We start from the raw sequence: 22,092 nt of genomic DNA on the forward strand, positions 1-22,092 counted from the left end.
AGGATTTTCGACACAAAGCAACGTCCTGTACTTGTGTCTGCTGAATGTCAAAATCAATCATGTCAGGTAAGCGCCATATATATATATATATACGATTAATACACACTGGTTCACTGACAACTGTTATTCACACAAACTGGTTATCTTTGGAATAAGACTATAATAGGATTCAAACGGGCGGCAGGTAGCCTAGCGGTTAGAGCGTTGGGGCAGTAACTGAAAGGTTGCTAGTCTGAATCCGACAAGGTGAAGAATCTGTCGATGTGCCCTTGAGCAAGGCACTTAACCTTAATTGCTCCAGGGTTGGCGTTGATAATGGCTGACTGTGACCCAACTCTCCAAAGGTGTCTCAGGGGGATTTGGGACATGCACAAAACACATTTCAAAATCAAATCAAATGTTATTGGCCACATGCGGCGAATACAACAGGTGCAGACATTACAGTGAAATGCTTACTTACAGCCCTTAACCAACAGTGCATTTTTTTAAAATAAAAAAGTAGAATAAAACAAAAAAGTGTTGAGAAGTGCAAATAGTCAGGGTAGCTTGGGGGTAGAAGCTGTTGAGCTATTGAGAAGTATTTTGGACCTAGACTTGGCACTCCGGTACCGCTTGCCGTGCAGTAGCAGAGAGAACAGTCTATGACTAGGGTGGCTGGAGTCTTTGACAATTTTGAGGGCCTTCCTCTGACACCGCCTGGTATAGAGGTCCTGGATGGCAGGTAGCTTGGCCCCAGTGATGTACCCTCTGTAGTGCCTTGCGGTCAGAGGCCAAGCAGTTGCCATACCAGGCGGTGATGCAACCAGTCAGGATGCTCTCGATGGTGCAGCTGTATACTTTTTTGAGGATCTGAGGACCCATGCCAAATCTTTTCAGTCTCCTGAGGGGGAATAGGCTTTGTCGTGCCCTCTTCACGACTGTCTTGGTGTGTTTGGACCATGATAGTTTGTTGGTGATGTGGACACCAAGGAACTTGAAGCTCTCAACCTGTTCCACTACAGCCCTGTCGATGAGAATGGGGCGTGCTCAGTCCTCTTTTTTTTCCTGTAGTCCACAATCATCTCCTTTGTCTTGGTCACGTTGAGGGAGAGGTTGTTATCCTGGCACCACACGGCCAGGTCTCTGACCTCCTCCCTATAGGCTGTCTCATCGTTGTCGGTGATCAGGCCTACCACTGTTGTGTCGTCGGCAAACTTAATGATGGTGTTGGAGTCGTGCCTGGCCATGCAGTCATGGGTGAACAGGGAGTACAGGAGGGGTCTGAGCACACACCCCTGAGGGTTATATCTGCATATAATACAGATATAATACAAGTACATCTGTGAAATAGGACAAATATAAGCAACCAACAAATAATTGCATTTATTATTAATAAACCTTGCATTCTTCATGCAAGGTTCCTTCTTGTATCAAGTCTTGATTATTCTTGCATTGATTACTTTCCTGTGTGACCCTAACATCTAGCAAAAATAACATTTTTTTTTTTTTTTATTTCACCTTTATTTAACCAGGTAAACCAGTTGAGAACAAGTTCTCATTTACAACTGCGACCTGGCCAAGATAAAGCATAGCAGTGCGATAAAAACAACAACACAGAGTTACATATGGGGTAAAACAAAACAAAAATCAAAAAAATACAACAGAAATACAATTAATATACAGTGTGCAAATTTAGCAAGTTATGGAGGTAAGGCAATAAAATAGGCTATAGTGCAAAATAATTACAATTTAGTATTAACACTGGAATGATGTGCAAGAGATGATGTGCAAATAGAGATACTGGGGTACAGATGAGCAAAATAAATAACAATATAGGGATGAGGTAGTTGGGCGGGCTAATTTCAGATGCGTGTGGCTGTATCCCATAAAATGCAATGTAGTCATTAATGTGCATGAATGCCATACTGAATGTTACATTAGAAAACATTTATTCTGGATGCAACATGTACAATTCACACCGTCAGTTGATCAGTCACTAACAATGTTTGAAAATTGTTTTAGTAAATCTAGTAGTCCAACATAAAACAGTCACAGGAACAAAGAATTTGACATTTCACCCTTGAATTTCACAACTGCGGACTTATCCATGTTAATTTGAGACATATATGAATTACTTTATGTGCTCATATTAACAAATACACAAAATACAAAAACTAAGTTCCAAAAACACAACAACAGGATCACATTGTTGAATGATAACAGTAATCCTTTTTTGCCTTTTGAATGTAAAATATAGCACACCCTTTACAAATGACCTATTGTTAGCATTGGGAATAGGAAACAAATGCCTGCTCAGAGAACTTCAATGCAAACACCTAACTCCCTAATGTCCATCCTTTGTTTCATGACCACTGACAGATATCAGGGATGAGGACTTGATCATTGTTTACTCCCAAATAGCTGTCACCTTCAATAACCTTTCATGAAGGGAAGAAAGGACACAAAGAAAGGAAGATATTTAAGACTAATGGGATACAGCCACACGCTTCATTCTAAATTAGGCCCTAGCCCCAACCCCTACTCTGGCCAGTACTTCCTCTACCAATGGGATACAGCCACACGCTTCATTCTAAATTAGGCCCTAGCCCCAACCCCTACTCTGGCCAGTACTTCCTCTACCAATGGGATACAGCCACACGCTTCATTCTAAATTAGGCCCTAGCCCCAACCCCTACTCTGGCCAGTACTTCCTCTACCAATGGGATACAGCCACACGCTTCATTCTAAATTAGGCCCTAGCCCCAACCCCTACTCTGGCCAGTACTTCCTCTACCAATGGGATACAGCCACACGCTTCATTCTAAATTAGGCCCTAGCCCCAACCCCTACTCTGGCCAGTACTTCCTCTACCAATGGGATACAGCCACACGCTTCATTCTAAATTAGGCCCTAGCCCCAACCCCTACTCTGGCCAGTACTTCCTCTACCAATGGGATACAGCCACACGCTTCATTCTAAATTAGGCCCTAGCCCCAACCCCTACTCTGGCCAGTACTTCCTCTACCAATGGGATACAGCCACACGCTTCATTCTAAATTAGGCCCTAGCCCCAACCCCTACTCTGGCCAGTACTTCCTCTACCAATGGGATACAGCCACACGCTTCATTCTAAATTAGGCCCTAGCCCCAACCCCTACTCTGGCCAGTACTTCCTCTACCAATGGGATACAGCCACACGCTTCATTCTAAATTAGGCCCTAGCCCCAACCCCTACTCTGGCCAGTACTTCCTCTACCAATGGGATACAGCCACACGCTTCATTCTAAATTAGGCCCTAGCCCCAACCCCTACTCTGGCCAGTACTTCCTCTACCAATGTATAGGCATTAGGCGGGTGTAATGAAATGTAGCTAGCTCAATCGTCATCAAACTTGATCTTCTTTCCCTGGAAAGAGACCTGAGCCCTAGGACCATACGTCGGGACTACCGGCCGTGGTGACTCCTTGCTGTCCCCAGTCCGCCTGGCCTTGCTGCTATTCCAGTTTCAACTGTTCTGCCTGCGGTTATGGAACCCCTACCTGTCCCAGACCTGCTGTTTTCAACTCTTAATGATCGGCTATGAAAAGCCAACTGAGATTTATTCCTGATTATTATTTGACCATGCTTGTCACTTATGAACATTTTTGAACATCTTGGCATGGTTCTGTTATAATCTCCACCCGGCACAGCCAGAAGAGGACTGGCCACCCCTCATAGCCTGGTTCCTCTCTAGGTTTCTTCCTAGGTTTTGGCCTTTCTAGGGAGTTTTTCCTAGCCACCGTGCTTCTACACCTGCATTACTAGCTGTTTGGGGTTTTAGGCTGGGTTTCTGTACAGCACTTCGAGATATTAGCTGATGTAAGAAGGGCTATATAAAATAAAATTGATTGATTGATTGGAAGGCCAGTATCAGAGTCTGCTGCTCCTTCCTCTTCTTACTGGCCTCCCATGACGGGTGCAGAGCCTGCTGCTCCTTCCTCTTCTTACTGGCCTCCCATGACGGGTACAGAGCCTGCTGCTCCTTCCTCTTCTTACTGGCCTCCCATGACGGGTGCAGAGCCTGCTGTGGTGGCTGAGATGAAGGGTTAGTGGAGATCCCGCTGCGTTCCTGTTGCCTGCCAAAGTCTCCCCTTCCCCGGCCTCTTCCTCTGCAAGAACCCCCGTCATGTGTCCCAGGACCCCGAGACGGGCCATCATGTCCCCCTCTGCCCCAGTTCTGGAAGTCCCTTCCTCTACCCCCTCCTCGGCCCATACCCCTGCCTCCACCTCTACCTCCACCCCTGTCTCCGTCTCTCCCACCTCTGGAACCAGACAGAGTGGAGCAGTAGACAGACCTCCCCCTGGAGTTCAGCCTGGCCTCCAGTTTATCCAGTTCCGTCTGGTGTGGTTCTAAGCTCGCCAATGGTTCCAGCAGTGGGTTTTTCACCAGCGCGCTGCTCTTCCCCTCCCCTCCTCCTGGTGGCACCGTAGCCGCGTCACTCTTCTTCTTCTTGAACTTGGTGACTTTCCCCAGGAAGAAGTCGTCATTGTCGCTCTCTTCCGACTGGGAGGACTGTTTACGGAAACGCTCCTCCGTGCTGTCGTCAAAATACTCCTCCTCGTCGTCCGAAGACTCCAAGCCGCTCTCCTCTTCCTCCTCATCGTCATCATCCTCCTCTTCTCCTTCTTTGTCCCCCTCCTTGTATTTAACATCCTTATTTTGAGGTTTACAGTCTCTCTGGGGTTTGGGGTCATGAGTCTTCTGAGTGGCTGGAGTGTCCTTTGTGAGTTTCTGGGTTACTTGCTTCTGTGGTGTGTTTTTCATGGTTGCTATGTTCTGTGTTACTATGTTCTGTGTAGGTACTATCTGTGGGGCCTCTATTGTGAAGGGAGTGGATGAGTCTATCAGAGTCTTATCAGCCTTTGTCATCTCCTTGGGCGGAGGGTCAGATACTGTACTCTCTATGGGGGACTCTTTATTCTCTATTGGCGACGTTTCTTCTTCTTTAACCCTAACAGTCTTATCAACAGGTTGCTTTTCTATAACAGCTGGTTCATCAACCATTAGACTCTGGCTCTCCATCTTCCTCCTCATCCATCTCTTCTTCATTTACCACCACCCCTCCCTTCCCCCCCTTCCTCCTCTTCACCTTCTTCCACCCCTCCTCCGCCACTGTCCTCCGACTGCTCGATCACCTCTACCACCTTTAGTGGCTGTTTTTTAACCGTTCCCTTGTCTCCTTTCTCTACTGTCATCCTTTCGTCCTTGAAGGCTTTGATGGCAGCTTTGATGGTGTCTATCTTCTTGCTGAACTGGGGGTGAGTGGCGATACGGGTTATAGCTCGGTCAGAGATGGTGGCCTTCGGATTCCTACAGACAAACTCAAAACTCAGGTTCTTCTGGAGGGCAGCCTTGGTCACCTAGAAATAACAAACAACCATAATTACGATATCTGGTTTTGGGACTATGTTGTGGTTCATATAGTTTTGGCCTGACATGAATACATGAGTATGTGCTGCGGTATTCCAACTTCCAAGTACAAAATAATGTATCTGATATGTAATTGGTGAAGTACACTTCACTAAAGAGTTTGTACTTTCCTGATACATTAATACTTATCAGGACTTATCAGGATACTTTTACTCAAAGTAAAAAAAACAAAGAAATGTTACAATACATTGTATAAAAGGAATTCACTCCTTCCACCAGCAATGTGTATCAGCACATATACAAAGGCGTGGGAATTAAATTAATTCACGCACTAAACATGAGCATGCAGTATTCCAAATAAGGAAGTAAAAATAATGTACGTCAGATGTAATTGGGGAAGAAGCACCCACCGGATCAGGTTTGAGTGTCTTCATCTCATGGATTTCCTCCAGCAGTCTGCCTACCCTCCTCCTCCTTCCCCTTCTTCTTCTTCAGACCTGCTATCTGCCTGGTCAGCTTCCTGATGACCAGCGCCCTCACCCTCTTCACCTCCTTCCTCATCCTCACCACCTCGTTGTTCAGGTTTAATGGAACTGGCTTACTGGGATCATCTGGTTTCTTCTTCCTTCTCGGAATCTCAGGCTTCTTCTTCTTTTTCTTCTTTGGAACCGCCAGATTATTGTATTTAGTCGGAAGCCCTGGTTTCTTGTCTTTCGTCGGAAGCCCTGGTTTCTTGTCTTTCAACGGAAGCCCTGGTTTCTTGTCTTTCGTCGGAAGCCCTGGTTTCTTGTCTTTCAACGGAAGCCCTGGTTTTTCTTGTCTTTCAACGGAAGCCCTGGCTTATCGTCTTTTTTGGGGAGTTCTGTCATTTTCTGTTTATTTGGATCCTCAGGGATCGTCTCGGTCTTCAGAACATCTGGCATTGTCGCTTGCTGTGTGTCGGTTGATGACATCTGTGGGTGATGCAGTTATGGGCAGAAGAGTGAGTGCACAGAACGGAACAGCTAAATACAGTAGGTTCTCTTCTCTCTGTGGGTGATACCTGTGAACGACATAGCTAGTATGTAACAGACGCATACAGTAGGAGTAAAGGTAAATACAATGGGATAATAACAGCTACCTTAGAGGTACATTACAGTTATTATGGTGGCTAGCTAGCTAACGTTAGCATATTTACAAGCATGGCCGAGGAAGCAGTATGCTAGTGCATTTGTTAGGACTTTGAAGTCAACAAAACAATATATAGAGATGACAGCTTTATTTTTAATAACACACTACAGTAATCACAGCACAAATTGAAATGTAATCAAAATCACTCATACCTTCAAAGTATAAACATTGAAATTGGATAAAGATTTACTCCATCCTTGGGGGCAGCCATTTTTCTTACTACGGAGACGTATGAATGACGTGTGTGCGTCGTGGCGTTGGATGAAAAGGGGGAGGGCCCAGGATACAGTGTTTTTCTTTCTTTCTTTGTTTCATATCCAGAAAACAACAATGGTGTATATTTGAAGAAATGTCCATATCTGATCGTTCGCGTGACATTTTCGTAATAATTACCGGATTTATATCAGAACCGAATCCACAGGAGGGAGGATGAAGCGGCGCAATGCGGACTGCAGCAAGCTCCGACGGCCGTTAAAACGGAACCGAATCACCGAGGGTATATATAGCAGGTACGAACGAAGAAAGTGGCTTTAGCTAGGGACATGATCGTACAATAATGGCGTCTGAGACATATCAGACAAGACACTCAGCTGTCTTGTAGAGTGTCAAATAACCCCCGCTTTAGCGTTACTATTCATGTGTCGTTTTCGAATGTCTAATAGCCTGGTTCCGAAGGCCAAGCTATGTAACGTTAGCTAAGTAGCAGCTGCTAGTTAGTTCGCTTGCTATTCTGACAGTTTCAGGGATTTGTTCCGAAACGTAAACAACACTGACTGCATTCACATTGACGACAATCAAATGGCATTGGAAAACGTGCTAAAATGCGTACACAGATCATTATTTTATTGCACGGTTGATTGATTACTGTCCGCTTACAGTTAGCTGGCCATCCAACCCAAACATGACAACATGATCTTGTATTACTCACTCACTGTCTGGTAGTCCTGTATTACAAGCTAGCTAGTTATCCAAAGCTTGACGGTTATTGTACGCTTGTGGCACTTCAGTGCATTGTCAGCAGCAAACCTCCATTCATTACACAGCGTGGGAAAAGCAGCTGTTGAAAAGCCAACATGCACACAGGTTTTAATGTTCTCTTCAATCTTCTCATAGTCCTACGCCACTGTCTGGCACTGTGTTAGGCTATGCATTTCTGGCCTTGTACAGTATGAACAAAGAGTATAGCTCTGGACCTGAGCTAGGTATGAAGGGACTGAAATCAGTACAATTGTACAACCATGAATCTGTATATCAACTAGTGGGGACTAAGTGAGGATACATTACAGGCCAAATTTGAGTGAATTTCTTCCATTATTCAGTGCAAATACCTATTTTGAAAACATTGGAAAACGTGTGATCCTGTCGTTGCAGATTACCTCTAATCGTGACTGAACTCAGGATAAAGATGTTCCATCTATAAACACAGTGTTGTTTCTATGAATGACTGTGTTACTGATCATATCACAGGGAGTTTTTGTCTAGCTCTGGTCCAGGGCGGTAGTGCGACGGGTTCCCGTACTAGTTAGTAGAGGAGCACAATAACACCTTGGACCAGAGCTAGTTTTCATCCAGCCTCTTTGATTTTACTGTTTGGCTCCCTCTCTCTCTCTCTCAGGTTGTGTCTAAAGAAATCCCACAATGTTTCTCTCTCTCCCGCTCTCTATCTTTCTCTCTCTCTCTCTTTTCTTTTTCTATTTCTTTGTCTGTCGCTCTCTCTCTCAGTACGTTCCTGTATCTGAAGTTTCTGGTGGTGTGGGTACTGGTGCTGCTGGCAGACTTTGTGTTGGAGTTCAGGTTTGAGTACCTGTGGCCCTTCTGGCTCTTCATACGCAGTGTGTATGACTCCTTCAGATACCAGGGGCTGGTAAGTGTGTGTGTGTGTGTGTGTGTGTGTGTGTAAGTAAGAGTGAGTGTGTGTGTGTGAAAGACAGAGCTTACTCATGAGATTTTGACACGAAAGATGGCTGCGCAATTGTATATTATTGCACACTGACTACATTTCTCTCTCTCTCTCCATCCCTCTCTCTCCATCCCTCCCTCCCTCCCTCCCTCTCTCTCTCTCTCTCCCTCTCTCTCTCCATCCCTCTCTCCCTCCCTCTCTCTCCCTCTCTCCCTCCCTCCCTCCTCCCTCCCTCTCCATCCCTCCCTCCCTCCCTCTCTCCCTCCCTCCCTCCCTCTCCCTCTCTCCCTCCCTCCCTCTCTCTCCCTCCCTCCCTCCCTCCCTCCCTCCCTCCCTCCCTCCCTCCCTCCCTCCCTCTCCCTCCCTCCCTCCATCCCTCTCTCTCTCTCAGGCGTTCTCAGTGTTCTTTGTGTGCGTGGCGTTTACATCTGACATCATCTGTCTCCTCTTTATCCCTGTCCAATGGCTGTTCTTTGCTGCCAGCACCTACGTCTGGGTCCAGTACGTCTGGCACACAGGTCAGTTAACATCAGCTCTCTGTCCCATATTTAGATAGATTTCTCTTTCCTACTGGCTTAATCCTGGGTGGCATGTGATTCACATGTGTATGTATACCCAGTTATCAAATGTGTATGTACTGTACATTTATATATTCAGATATGCATGTACAAAATACATTTGTATTTCTTTGTCTGCTTTTACACAAGCAGCCCAAATCTGATATTTTTTCCACTAATTGGTCTTTTGACAAATCAGATCAGCTCCTGCCAATAATTGGGCAAAAGATCAGAATTGGTCTGCCTGTGTAAACACAGGCTTTAACTCTCACACCGTCTTCCATCTGGGCCCTTCCCCCTTGCACAGAGAGAGGAGTGTGTCTACCCACCGTATCGCTATGGATACTGTTTGTGTACATGGAAGCTGCCATCCGCTTCAAGGACCTGAAGAACTTCCACGTGGACCTGTGTAGGCCCTTCGCCGCTCACTGGTAACCTGTCACCTGTTTTTATAACCTTACCTGGCCAATGTTATTGCATTGTGTCATTGGGCCTTTTCTTGCACACGAACAAGCACATTGTATTTGCTCAGGCAATGTTCTTTAAATAATTAGTCAAACAGTCCCACTTGTTACCTGTAAGCTCTTCAACAAAAGTGAAACTGTTCTTCTTCTAAGCTGCACATTAAGTAGAAAGCTTTTGTTTTTTTCCCCGTCATTATTTCACTATGACTGGTAACCATAACAACACTCTTGTTCCCCCCCCACTTCTCCCTCTGTCAGTATTGGCTACCCCGTGGTGACTCTGGGCTTTGGCTTTAAGAGCTACGTCAGCTACAAGATGAGACTGAGGAAACAGAAGGAGGTGCAGAAGGAGAATGACTTTTACATGCAGCTCCTGCAGCAGGCCCTGCCCCCAGAGCAACAGATGCTACAGAGACAGGAGAGAGAGGCAGAGGAGGGTGAGTAGGGCCCTAAAACATCAGTCCTATGTTTTTGCCCCGATTCTGTAATTTTTCTTCTTCTCCAGTTTTTGTTTTAGACAGTTTTTCCCCACACCGTTTTAATAGAAAAAAAAAAAAAAAATCCACAACAGTGCTTAAACCACATCAGGAGACTACTTTTGTGGTCTGGGAAAAAAATGTAAGACATTTTGAATTTTGGGTGTAGTTACCCTTTAATGCAAGTGTGCACCAGCCAGAGACTGTTGTTTGGTTAGCTGTGTTTCTGTAGCGGTCATGTGATTGCAGAGTTTGCAAAACAAATGGCCACTGGATTGATGCAAATAATCATGATGTCCAATTCGGGGCGGCAGGTAGCTTAGTGGTTAAGAGCGTTGTGCCGGTAAACGAAAGGTCGCTGGTTCTAATCCCCGAGCTGACTAGGTGAAAAAATCTGTCGATGTGCCCTTGAGCAAGGCACTTAACCCTACTTGCTCCTGTAAGTCGCTCTGGATAAGAGTGTCTGCTAAATGACTAAAATGTAAATGTAATGTCATTCTGCCAGGTAGACATAGGCTACTTTGCGGTTAACATTTCATTGAGAAAGTTTTGGGGAAAGCCTTTCCAGCTCTACCAGAAGAAGGTTATCATTAGCATCATCGCTAACGGCTACACAAAGTGGACACACAGACAGTCATTCCTGTGCCGTTTTCAGAATGTTGCAGGAAAATATGAATCACTGGTACATTTTGTTAATGTCTTATGGTCCTCTGTAGCTCAATTGGTAGAGCATGGCGCTTGTAATGCCAGGGTAGTGGGTTTGATCCCCGGGACTACCCATACGTAAAAATGTATGCACACATGACTGTAAGTCGCTTTGGATAAAAGCGTCTGCTAAATGGCATATTATTATTATTATTATTATGATTATCTTGGGCAAATTAATGCATTTTTGAAAAAGTTCAATACATTTAGTCGATTTCCTACTAAGTTCAATACATTTTTGAATATTGTTGAATTCCATTTTAATGTCTGCACACACACACACACACACACACACACACACACACACACACACACACACACACAGACGAGTTTCTACAACAGGCTCTATTTTCCCTCTCACACCCTTCCCCTAGCCTGGTTACCCTCTCACACCCTTCCCCTAGCCTGGTTACCCTCTCACACCCTTCCCCTAGCCTGGTTACCCTCTCACACCCTTCCCCTAGCCTGGAGTAGCACATGCTCCAACACCTTCCATCAGTAGGAAAGTGAGATACAAACACACTGCTGCTATCTTCCTAACCTTGCTTCATCTTTCTTCCTAGCTGCCATGGCTAAAGGTGTATCATCAGAGGTGGACCTAGCCCCTTCGGTCTCCCAAAACGGGTCTACTCCCGGCAAGAAGACCTCCGTTAACGCTTCTGTCCCCTTACCGGAACTGGAGTACCGGGAGAAAGGGAGAGACGGGAACAGCAAGGAGCGGGAGGGCAAACAACAACAACAACAACAACACACCATAGGAATCAACAACAACAGTATCCTCCACACACTGGACTCCACATTACAGGAGACAGAGTATATGGAGAACATGGGGGGGAAGAGACTGAACAACGACCTCGGAGGAGGAGAGGGCGCACACACAGGCAGCACACACACTCCCAAAGAGGAGATGGGGGGAACGGGAGGAGGAGGAGGAGGAGGAGGAGGAGGAGGGAAGAACTACAAAAACACCAGCGGAGGCGGTGGGGTCACCAACTCCTCACCTCGGAATCACAGCTCCACCAATGGGAGCGTGCCGTCGGCTGGCTCGTCCAATAAGAACGAGAAGAAGCAGAAGTCTGCGGGGAAGGGAGCAGCCAATCAGAAGGATCCCGTGGAGAACTGCATTCCCAACAATCAACTGGGCAAGCCAGACGCTCTCGTGCGGTAAGAAAAACACAATCATAGCCAACGTACGCACACACACACCCACATTCATATAGACGGGCACAGAGACATGTGCAGACCTACACGGGGAGGGAAGACAGGTTTCGCACCCCCCTTGGTGGCGTTTCAGGCCGCCTACATGGCAGTGGTCGCGTGTGCCACGTCAACAACTGTGCCTGTCGAGCGTCAGATCTCATACGATGTGTGTAGCTGTTATGTTAAACACCTGTTCGTGTGTTTCTGAGTTCTGGCAGGAAACTGCAATGTGGTGAAAAGCTGAAACATCGATCCTCTCTTCCCTTTCCCTCTCTAGGCTGGAGCAGGAAGTGAAGCGTCTGAAGGCAGACCTGCAGGCGAGCCGTCAGTTGGAGTCAGAGTTACGTTCTCACCTCTCCTCCCTGACCACTCAGGACAGGAGTCTGCGCTCAGAGCTGGGCCAGCTGCGACAAGACAACGAGATGCTGCAGAACAAGTAAGAGAACACACACCACACACACACACACACACACAGACTCACACACACACACACACTCGAGGCCTGGGACAAAGCCAAGATTCTCAAACTATTAGCGCGTTGGAGGGATCGGCCTGAGCATAATCACTAATCTTGATCACATAACAAGTGTTTTTATTTTGGATGCAAGGTGATCTGTATATCAGGAATTCTGATTCTGTATTCCCCTGGAACATACAGATTCATTCTAACTTAGAAACTCAGGGAACAAACTTTTTGGCTGTGTGTGTGCATCTCTAACTGTGTGTGTGTGTTTGTGTGTGAAGGCTCCACAGTGCTGTGCAGGCCAAGCAGAAGGACAAGCAGACCATCTCCCAGCTAGAGAAGAGACTGAAGGCAGAGCAGGAGGCCCGGGCCCTGGCGGAGAAACAACTGGCCGACGAGAGGAAGAGGAAGAAGATGGAGGAAGCCACCGCTGCCCGGGCTGTAGCACTAGCAGCAGTCTCCAGGTATCCTGCTGTCTGTTTTGGATTTCCCCTCTCCTTCTATCCTCTGCTCTCTCCTTCTATCCCCTCTCCCCTCTCCTTCTATCCCCTCTCCCCTCTCTCCTTCTATCCCCTCTCTCCTTCTATCCCCTCTCCCCTCTCTCCTTCTATCCCCTCTCCCCCTCTCCTTCTATCCCCTCTCTCCTTCTATCCCCTCTCCGCTCACTCCTTCTATCCCCTCTCTCCTTCTATCCCCTCTCCGCTCACTCCTTCTATCCCCTCTCTCCTTCTATCCTCTGCTCTCTCCTTCTATCCCCTCTCCCCTCTCCTTCTATCCCCTCTCCTTCTATCCCCTCTCCTTCTATCCCCTCTCCCCTCTCTCCTTCTATCCCCCCTCTCCTTCTATCCCCTCTCCCCTCTCCTTCTATCCCCTCTCCCCCTCTCCTTCTATCCTCTGCTCTCTCCTTCTATCCCCTCTCCCCTCTCCTTCTATCCCCTCTCCTTCTATCCCCTCTCCCCTCCTTCTATCCCCTCTCCCCCTCTCCTTCTATCCTCTGCTCTCTCCTTCTATCCCCTCTCCTTCTATCCCCTCTCCTTCTATCCCCTCTCCGCTCTCTCCTTCTATCCCCCTCTCCCTCTCTCCTATCCCCCCTCTCCCCCCTCTCCTTCTATCCCCTCTCCCCCCTCTCCTTCTATCCCCTCTCCCCCTCTCCTATCCCCCTCTCCCCCCTCTCCTTCTATCCCCTCTCCCCCTCTCCTTCTATCCCCTCTCTCCTTCTATCCCCTCTCCCCCTCTCCTTCTATCCCCTCTCCGCTCTCTCCTTCTATCCCCTCTCCCCCTCTCCTTCTATCCCCTCTCCCCCCTCTCCTTCTATCCCCTCTCCCCCCTCTCCTTCTATCCCCTCTCCCCTCTCTCCTTCTATCCCCTCTCTCCTTCTATCCCCTCTCCCCCCTCTCCTTCTATCCCTCTCTCCTTCTATCCCCTCTCCCCCTCTCCTTCTATCCCCCTCTCCCCCTCTCCTTCTATCCCCTCTCCCCCCTCTCCTTCTTACCCCTCTCCCCCTCTCCTTCTATCCCCTCTCCCCCTCTCCTTCTATCCCCTCTCCCTCTCTCTCCTTCTATCCCCTCTCCCCCCTCTCCTTCTATCCCCTCTCCCCCTCTCCTTCTATCCCCTCTCCCCCTCTCCTTCTATCCCCTCTCCTGCTATCCCTCTCTCCTTCTATCCCCTCTCCTTCTATCCCCTCTCCCCCACCTCTCCTTCTATCCCCTCTCCCCCTCTCCTTCTATCCCCTCTCCCCCTCTCCTTCTCTCCCCCTCTCCTTCTATCCCCTCTCCCCCTCTCCTTCTATCCCCCTCTCCTATCCCCTCTCCTCCCTCTCCTATCCCCTCTCTTCTTCTATTCCCCCTCTCCTTCTATCCCCTCTCCGCTCTCTCCTTCTCTCCACTCTCTCCTTCTATCCCCTCTCCCCTCTCTCCTATCCCCTCTCTCCTTCTATCCCCTCTCCCCTCTGTCCTTGTCTCCCCTCTCTCATATCCCCTCTCCCCCCCTCCTTCTATCCCCTCTCCTCTCCTTCTGTCCTCTCTTCTCCTTCCATCTCCTCTCTCCTTCTATCCCCTCTCCCCTGTCTCCTTCCATCCCCTCTTGCCTCTTCCCTCTCTCCTTCTATCCCCGCCCCTCTCTCCTTCTATCCCCGCCCCTCTCTCCTTCTATCCCCTCTCTCCCCTCCTTCTGTCCCCTCTCTCCCCTCCTTCTATCCCCTCTCTCCTTCTATCCCCGCCCCTCTCTCCTTCTATCCCCGCCCCTCTCTCCTTCTATCCCCTCTCTCCCCTCCTTCTGTCCCCTCTCTCCTCCTTCTATCTCCTCTCTCCTTCTGTCCCCTCTCTCCCGTCTCCTTCTATCCCTCTCTCCTTCTATCGCCCCTCTCTCCTTCTATCCCGCCCCTCTCTCCTTCTATCCCCTCTCTCCCCTCCTTCTGTCCCCTCTCTCCCCTCCTTCTATCCCCTCTTCCCTCTCTCCTTTTATCCCCTCTCCCCTCTCTCTTTCTATCCCTTCCTCTCTCTCTGTTATACAGATATATTGAATAGTGTTTCTTCCCCCTGTAACTCCTTTTGTCTCTGTCAGGGGTGAGTGTACTGACTCCCTGCGTGGTCGGATCAGAGAGTTGGAGACGGAGTGTAAGAAACTCGGCATCGACATGAAACTCAAAGAAGAACACATTAGAGAGCTGGAGGGGAAATGCCAGGTGAGTTACATTACTTTACATACTTCCTTCAATTTTAGAAATGCATCCTTTGTATGAGCTCACTGTCTCATAAATGATGTATCAGGAGAACCTAAGCAGGGTGCCGCTGATTCCTTACTGGGAACGTTGCTGAAACTAGACTGTGGCTGAAAACGTCTTCCTCTTATTCCTTCTCTTCATTTTCATTTGAGTAATTTCTGTTCCAGAGCGACTTACAGTAGTGAGTTCGTACATTTTCTTAATTTTTCATACTGGACCCCCGTGGGAATCGAACCCACAACCCTGTCGTTGCTAGCGCAATGCTCTACCAACTGAGCCACACTGGACCCCTTATGAGGAGTTAGCTTGTGTTTTCAAATGCTCATGATGAGGTATGGCTGTTTAATTTCTATTCTCTCTCTCTTTCTCGCTTTCTCTCTCCCCCCCTCCTCTCTCTCTCCTCTCTCTCCCCCCTCCTCTCTCTCTCCCCCCTCCTCTCTCTCTTCCTCTCTCTCTCCCCCCTCCTCTCTCTCTCCCTTCCTCTCTCTCTCCCCCTCCTCTCTCTCTCCCCCCTCCTCTCTCTCTCCCTCCCTCTCCCCCCTCCTCTCTCTCTCCCTTCTCTCTCTCTTCCCCCTCCTCTCTCTCTCCCTTCCTCTCCCTCTCTCCTCTCCCCCTCCTCTCTCTCTCCTCCCCCTCCTCTCTCTCTCTCCCCCTCCTCTCTCTCTCCCCCCTCCTCTCTCTCTCTCCCCCTCCTCTCTCTCTCCCCCTCCTCTCTCTCTCCCCCCTCCTCTCTCTCTCCCCCTCCTCTCTCTCTCCCCCCTCCTCTCTCTCTCTCCCCCCTCCTCTCTCTCTCCCTCCTCCCTCTCTCTCCCTCCTCCTCTCTCCCCCCTCCCCTCCTCTCTCTCTCCCTCCTCCTCTCGCTCTCCCCCTTCTCTCTCTCCCCCCTCTCTCTCTCCCCCTCCTCTCTCTCTCTCCCCCCTCCTCTCTCTCTCCCTCCCCCTCCTCTCTCTCTCCCTCCTCTCTCTCTCCCCCTCCTCTCTCTCTCCCCCCTCCTCTCTCTCTCCCCCCTCCTCTCTCTCTCCCTCCTCCTCTCTCTCTCTCCCCCTCCTCTCTCTCTCCCTCCTCCTCTCTCCCCCCTCCTCTCTCTCTCCCCCCTCCTCCTCTCTCCCTCCCTCCTCTCTCTCCCTCCTCCTCTCTCCCTCCCTCCCTCTCCCTCCCTCCTCCTCTCTCCCTCCCTCCTCCTCTCTCCCTCCCTCCCTCCTCCTCTCTCCCTCCTCTCTCTCTCTCCCTCCTCTCTCTCTCCCTCCCTCCTCCTCTCTCCCTCCCTCCTCCTCCCTCCCTCCTCCTCTCTCCCTCCCCTCCTCCTCTCTCCTTCCTCCTCTCTCTCTCCCCTCCTCTCTCTCCCTCCCCTCCCTCCCCCCTCCTCCTCTCTCCCCCCTCCTCCCTCTCTCTCCCCCCTCCTCTCTCTAGGAGCTGCGTAAGTACAAGGAGAATGAGAAGGACATGGAGGTGTTGATGACAGCGCTGTCAGCCATGCAGGATAAAACCCAGCACCTGGAGAACAGCCTGTCTGCTGAGACCAGGATCAAACTAGACCTCTTCTCTGCCCTTGGGGACGCCAAGAGACAGCTGGAGATTTCACAAGGTACAGTTCCCTTACCTGACCCACTACCACAGTCCTACAGCCACTGGCATCTAGCCGAGCCGTTGTGTTCATAGACTCTAGGATCAAACTCTGACAGCTGGAGATTCCACAAGGTACACTAGCATTTACCTCAGGGTTTTATCTACCATTACATAAACCGGGATGCTCCAGAAGGTACACTAGGTGCTCTGCTACTCGACCCAGAGATGTAAACATGAAGACAATAGCAACAATGTGAGAAGACACATTTTCTACTGTCATCTAACCCTCCTCTCTCTCTCTCTCTCTCTCTCTCTCTCTCTCTCTCTCTCTCTCTCTCTCTCTCTCTCTCTCTCTCTCTCTCTCTCTCTCTCTCTCTCTCTCACTCTCTCACTCTCTCTCTGTGTCTCTCTCTCTCCCCCCCTCCCCCCCCCAGGTCAGATCCACCAGAGAGAGCAGGAGATAGCAGAGTTGAAGCAGAAGATAGCTGAGGTGATGGCGGTGATGCCCAGTATCTCCTACAGCAACGACATCAGCAGCCTCAGTCCCGTTACACCACACTACTCCTCCAAGTTCATGGACAATAGTCCCTCCTCCCTGGATCCCAACGCTTCTGTCTACCAGCCGCTCAAGAAGTGACACCAACACGCACATTAATACACGCACATTAATACACAAGAATACAGATTTACAAAGATAGCATACGTAGTCACATCCACTCATTCTCATACATACAAAGACACACAAACACTTCTGATCATGTTTTTGGTCGTGTTTTTTTGGAAGCGATTTGGAAATGATCTCGGAGCTGTCAAGTACTAGCCTCAAATAAGTGTTGGTCATGTTTTGGTTTTGGTTGTGTTTTGGTTGTGTTTTTAGAACCAGTTGCGGTCGGAGTCCCAGCCCCCTTCTGTTATTTTCAGTTTGTTCCCATGGTCCATCCTTAGTTTTCTGTGTGTTGTGTAAATCTACAGTAGGGAAGATGTTGATGTTTTGGGATTGAGCCATTCTGATTTAACTGGTAAGAGAGACATAAAGGGACATCAGGTTGACAAGGGCTCCATCCCAAATGGAACCCTATTCCCTATATAGGACACTACTTTTGACCAGGGCCCATAGGGAGTTCTCTGAGGGTAGATAGAGGCAGATGAGGACTGTCTGGTTAGTTGGTATGAATGTCTAGAAAGACCCATAATATGGTCTCTCTCTCTCTCTCTCTTTCAGTCAGTGCTTCATGCTCTCTCTCTCTCTCTCTCTTTCAGTCAGTGCTTCATGCTCTCTCTCTCTCTCTCTTTCAGTCAGTGCTTCATGCTCTCTCTCTCTTTCAGTCAATGCTTCATGCTCTCTCTCTCTCTTTCAGTCAGTGCTTCATGCTCTCTCTCTTTCAGTCAGTGCTTCATGCTCTCTCTCTCTCTCTCTCTCTCTTTCAGTCAGTGCTTCATGCTCTCTCTCTCTCTTTCAGTCAGTGCTTCATGCTCTCTCTCTCTCTCTCTCTTTCAGTCAGTGCTTCATGCTCTCTCTCTCTCTTTCAGTCAGTGCTTCATGCTCTCTCTCTCTCTCTCTCTTTCAGTCAGTGCTTCATGCTCTCTCTCTCTCTTTCAGTCAGTGCTTCATGCTCTCTCTCTCTCTCTCTCTTTCAGTCAGTGCTTCATGCTCTCTCTCTCTCTCTCTCTCTCTCTCTTTCAGTCAGTGCTTCATGCTCTCTCTCTCTCTCTCTTTCAGTCAGTGCTTCATGCTCTCTCTCTCTCTTTCAGTCAGTGCTTCATGCTCTCTCTCTCTCTCTTTCAGTCAGTGCTTCATGCTCTCTCTCTCTCTCTCTTTCAGTCAGTGCTTCATGCTCTCTCTCTCTCTCTCTCTTTCAGTCAGTGCTTCATGCTCTCTCTCTCTCTCTCTTTCAGTCAGTGCTTCATGCTCTCTCTCTCTCTCTCTCTTTCAGTCAGTGCTTCATGCTCTCTCTCTCTCTTTCAGTCAGTGCTTCATGCTCGCTCTCTCTTTCAGTCAGTGCTTCATGCTCTCTCTCTCTCTTTCAGTCAGTGCTTCATGCTCTCTCTCTCTCTCTCTCTTTCAGTCAGTGCTTCATGCTCTCTCTCTCTCTCTCTCTTTCAGTCAGTGCTTCATGCTCTCTCTCTCTCTCTTTCAGTCAGTGCTTCATGCTCTCTCTCCTCTTTTTTTCCTGTTTCTTTCTCTCTCTCTCTCCATCAGAAGGTTTCTTTCTCTCTCTCCGTCAGCAGGTTTTGACCTAGTAATTGTATGATGGGACTATTATCCTACTCTACATGAGAGGAAGCTGAAACGTTTTAAGTGGTACCTTCTGTGAATTTCATAATGAATGAAAAGTACTTTGTCAATGTTTTGGTATTATCACCATGACTTAAGTGTGATTGTTTTTTTAAACAACACATTTCAGTTTAGTTATGACGATAACAATGGTAATGTACATTTTTTCTGTACCAATAATCTTGGAAAGATCGACAATTTGTACATCACTCCATTTTGAAAACGGATAACTCAAATTCACGCATGTCAATGCTGGAGTAACTGACTCCAAACAACGTCCGGGATTATCAATGAACTCAAACACTCTTGATTTCTGGCGTTTCAACACTGATTCAAGAAATGCACAAACCTTTCAGAATTGGATTGTCAATAGAGAAGACCTGGTACTGTCTAAAGGTTAAAGCTATGACCTGGTACTGTCTAAAGGTTAAAGCTATGACCTGGTACTGTCTAAAGGTTAAAGCTATGACCTGGTACTGTCTAAAGGTTAAAGCTATGTCATCTGTTTGCTGCAAATGCACTCAAACCTGTCTTTCCTTTTGGACCAAATTAGAATCTGTTGTTAGGCCGTATGACTAAAACCCTACTGGATTTAATGATGTCTAGGGAACTGATATTTACCAGTTGTCAATTTCACTGTGCCTTGCAATTCCTTTCTTTGAAAGTAGTTAGTATAATGGGTTACTTTGCCAATCTTGGTATAGGACCCTCCCCCCAGGCTGTGTCTCAATAGTGTGATCTTGGTATAAGACCCTCCCCCTGGGCTGTGTCTCAATAGTGTGATCTTGGTATAAGACCCTCCCCCCGGGCTGTGTCTCAATAGTGTGATCTTGATATAGGACCCTCCCCCCGGGCTGTGTCTCAATAGTGTGATCTTGGTATAAGACCCTCCCCCCGGGCTGTGTCTCAATAGTGTGTTCTTGATATAGGACCCTCCCCCCGGGCTGTGTCTCAATAGTGTGAGCTTGATATAGGACCCTCCCCCCCAGGCTGTGTCTCAATAGTGTGAGCTTGATATAGGACCCTCCCCCCCAGGCTGTGTCTCAATAGTGTGAGCTTGATATAGGACCTCCCCCCCAGGCTGTGTCTCAATAGTGTGAGCTTGATATAGGACCCTCCCCCCCAGGCTGTGTCTCAATAGTGTGAGCTTGATATAGGACCCTCCCCCAGGCTGTGTCTCAATAGTGTGAGCTTGATATAGGACCTCCCCCCAGGCTGTGTCTCAATAGTGTGAGCTTGATATAGGACCTCCCCCCCAGGCTGTGTCTCAATAGTGTGATCTTGCTTCCTTTTCATTGTACCCTTTCCTCCATGATCTCTGATCTGGTAAGTGGAAGCAACATATGGTGAAAGCCTATCCAGGCCTTTCACCTATCATTAATAATGAAGGAAAAGGAGATGAAGGAAGGAAGCCAGTAAAGTGGATTGAGACATCCCCTATCTCTTACCATCGCCCATGCAGCCCCAGTCTCCTTTACGTTAGGCCCCTCACTCTTAGACACAGCCGTTGTTGTGTTGTCTGAAAAAGTCAAGGAAACAATAGATTTTGTATAGGAAGTAGGAATGAACCTGGTCTGCCAAACATCTATTAACTATGTCTGGGGCCTAAAGTTTTACCTGGTCAGGCCAAGTGGTCAGTAGAACAAACTCCAGGCCCTTATGTCCACTACTACGGTGGCCCAGAGTGGACATCTATCTGTTTACAACCAGGGTTGGGGTCAATTCCATTTCAATTCCAGTCTATTCAGGAAGTAAATTGGAATCTTTCTGAATTGAAATGGAATTGACCCCAACCCTGTTTACAACCATGTACATTATTACATACCGAGGAATGTTCTAGTATTTCAGTTCAAAGTGCCAAGTTTCGGTGTTTCATATTACATATCCCTCCATTCATTAGATTGATGTATCTCTAGCTTGCATTAGGTTTTGATAAAAGCATCAGAACACACATTGTTGTGCTCATGTATTTGACATGTAGTTTTTGACATTCTGTTCTGATTTAGGTTGATCAGAAAAGCGACTACAGTAGTGGTTAGGATTGACTCACTGCGTTGTTGATTTGTTGCAGACGTTTTTCTCTTGCATCATTGTTTGAATTCTCTCCCATCTCTTTCTAGCCTGATCCCAGATCTGTTTCTGTTCATGCCAACTCATTATGGAATTGTCATGCCAAACAATTGGCTTGACAACTACATTGAGTTGGCAAGAGCACAAACCGATCTGGGATCAGGCTAATCTCTTTCCAACAGGGATGATGATGATGATGATGGTGGTGGTGTGAAGTTTTGTATTGGGAAGTTACACCCTGCCCACTGGGCACACACTTGTTGAATCGACGTTGTTCCCCTGTAATTGCAATGAAATTACGTTGAGCCAACGTGAAATAGACGTTCAGTTGACGTCTGTGCAGTTTGACCATATGCCGTGTTTTTTGCTGTAGGGTGAAGTTGCCCCTAGACGCTGATCTTGGGTCCGTTTTACATTTCCCCACTATTGTTAAAGTTAGGATTAGGGGAGCGGAATCTGATCCTGGATCGGTACCTAGAGGAAACGTGACCTCGGCGCCCTGTTTTCTCATGTATCCTACATGGAAAGTATTGGTGTGGATCACAATAATGGACTTGTGACCTGTTTTGAAGATGTTCTACATGTTTTTAGTGGGAAAGGAAAAAGTGTTTTGTTTCTCTGTTTTCGTTGTTCCACCATGTTGTTTTCTCTCTATCTCAGAGTGATGATGATGATGTCGGCTGCGTCCAGACTCCTCTCACTTTGGGGCCATCACCTGGAATTAAAAACATAATCTTGCAGGCGATGATGATGCAAGCTGTTTGAGAACAATCTGTGTTTTGTATTTCTTCCTCTCTCAGATATTCACATCCCAGATGTTGACGTGTACCTATTCATCAGGCCCTTGTTAAGACTACTAATGCACCAGAGCATTGAAACGTTGTACCTCCAATGAGTGGGAAACTTGAGGAGAAACCTAGAGTTCCTATTTGTCTATGAACATACCTTATTCCTCTGGTTTACTTAAATACTGAATACAGATTAGACATTTATGCAGCAGGATTTAAGCAAAAGTTTATTAGCACAAGGTGGCGACAGTACATTATTTTTTTGTTTTTAACTCATGACTGTTGCACTTAGATTAAAAAAAAAAAAAAAAAAACATTGGGACAAGTAGACTCGCATCTTTGTTATCC

The 22,092-nt window shown here is 47.7% G+C and overlaps 2 protein-coding genes, 1 long non-coding RNA gene and 1 other non-coding gene across 4 annotated transcripts; 1 reads left to right on the forward strand and 3 right to left on the reverse strand.

The window, feature by feature from the left end:
- Positions 1-1,779: 1,779 nt before the first annotated feature.
- LOC121559235 (serum response factor-binding protein 1-like) lies at positions 1,780-6,443 on the reverse strand. Its single transcript, XM_045222294.1, is given in 6 exon segments — positions 1,780-3,390; positions 3,880-5,058; positions 5,184-5,378; positions 5,799-5,844; positions 5,846-6,227; positions 6,431-6,443. Coding segments are annotated over 6 exon segments (1,851 nt in total). The 3' UTR covers positions 1,780-3,354.
- Positions 6,444-6,805: 362 nt separating this feature from the next.
- On the forward strand, positions 6,806-17,298 carry LOC121559234 (macoilin-1-like). Its single transcript, XM_045222120.1, has 11 exons — positions 6,806-7,067; positions 8,281-8,422; positions 8,850-8,976; positions 9,323-9,446; positions 9,738-9,916; positions 11,224-11,824; positions 12,138-12,296; positions 12,605-12,787; positions 14,886-15,006; positions 16,456-16,630; positions 17,046-17,298. Exons 1-11 carry the CDS (start codon positions 6,988-6,990, stop codon positions 17,246-17,248), a joined length of 2,094 nt encoding a protein of 697 aa, XP_045078055.1. The 5' UTR covers positions 6,806-6,987; the 3' UTR covers positions 17,249-17,298.
- On the reverse strand, positions 15,259-15,335 carry trnaa-agc. The gene has a single exon. It is a non-coding gene; the product is annotated as a tRNA-Ala (tRNA).
- A 1,926-nt stretch (positions 17,299-19,224) lies between the features above and the next one.
- On the reverse strand, positions 19,225-21,952 carry LOC123491539. Its single transcript, XR_006661368.1, has 3 exons — positions 20,135-21,952; positions 19,297-20,047; positions 19,225-19,266 (listed from the first exon to the last, which is right to left on the reverse strand). It is a non-coding gene; the product is annotated as an uncharacterized LOC123491539 (long non-coding RNA).
- Between the last annotated feature and the right edge of the window lie 140 nt (positions 21,953-22,092).

Source organism: Coregonus clupeaformis, chromosome 8, assembly GCF_020615455.1.
Source record: "Coregonus clupeaformis isolate EN_2021a chromosome 8, ASM2061545v1, whole genome shotgun sequence".
Classification (NCBI taxonomy): Eukaryota; Metazoa; Chordata; class Actinopteri; order Salmoniformes; family Salmonidae; genus Coregonus; species Coregonus clupeaformis.

Bases quoted from the DNA above. Each gene is read 5' to 3' on its own strand.
- LOC121559234 (XM_045222120.1), top strand. From the start codon at position 6,988: ATGAAGCGGCGCAATGCGGACTGCAGCAAGCTCCGACGGCCGTTAAAA. The intron at 8,977-9,322 runs GTCAGTTAACAT...CCCCTTGCACAG, and splicing joins CCAGTACGTCTGGCACACAG to AGAGAGGAGTGTGTCTACCC. The intron at 15,007-16,455 runs GTGAGTTACATT...TCCTCTCTCTAG, and splicing joins AGCTGGAGGGGAAATGCCAG to GAGCTGCGTAAGTACAAGGA.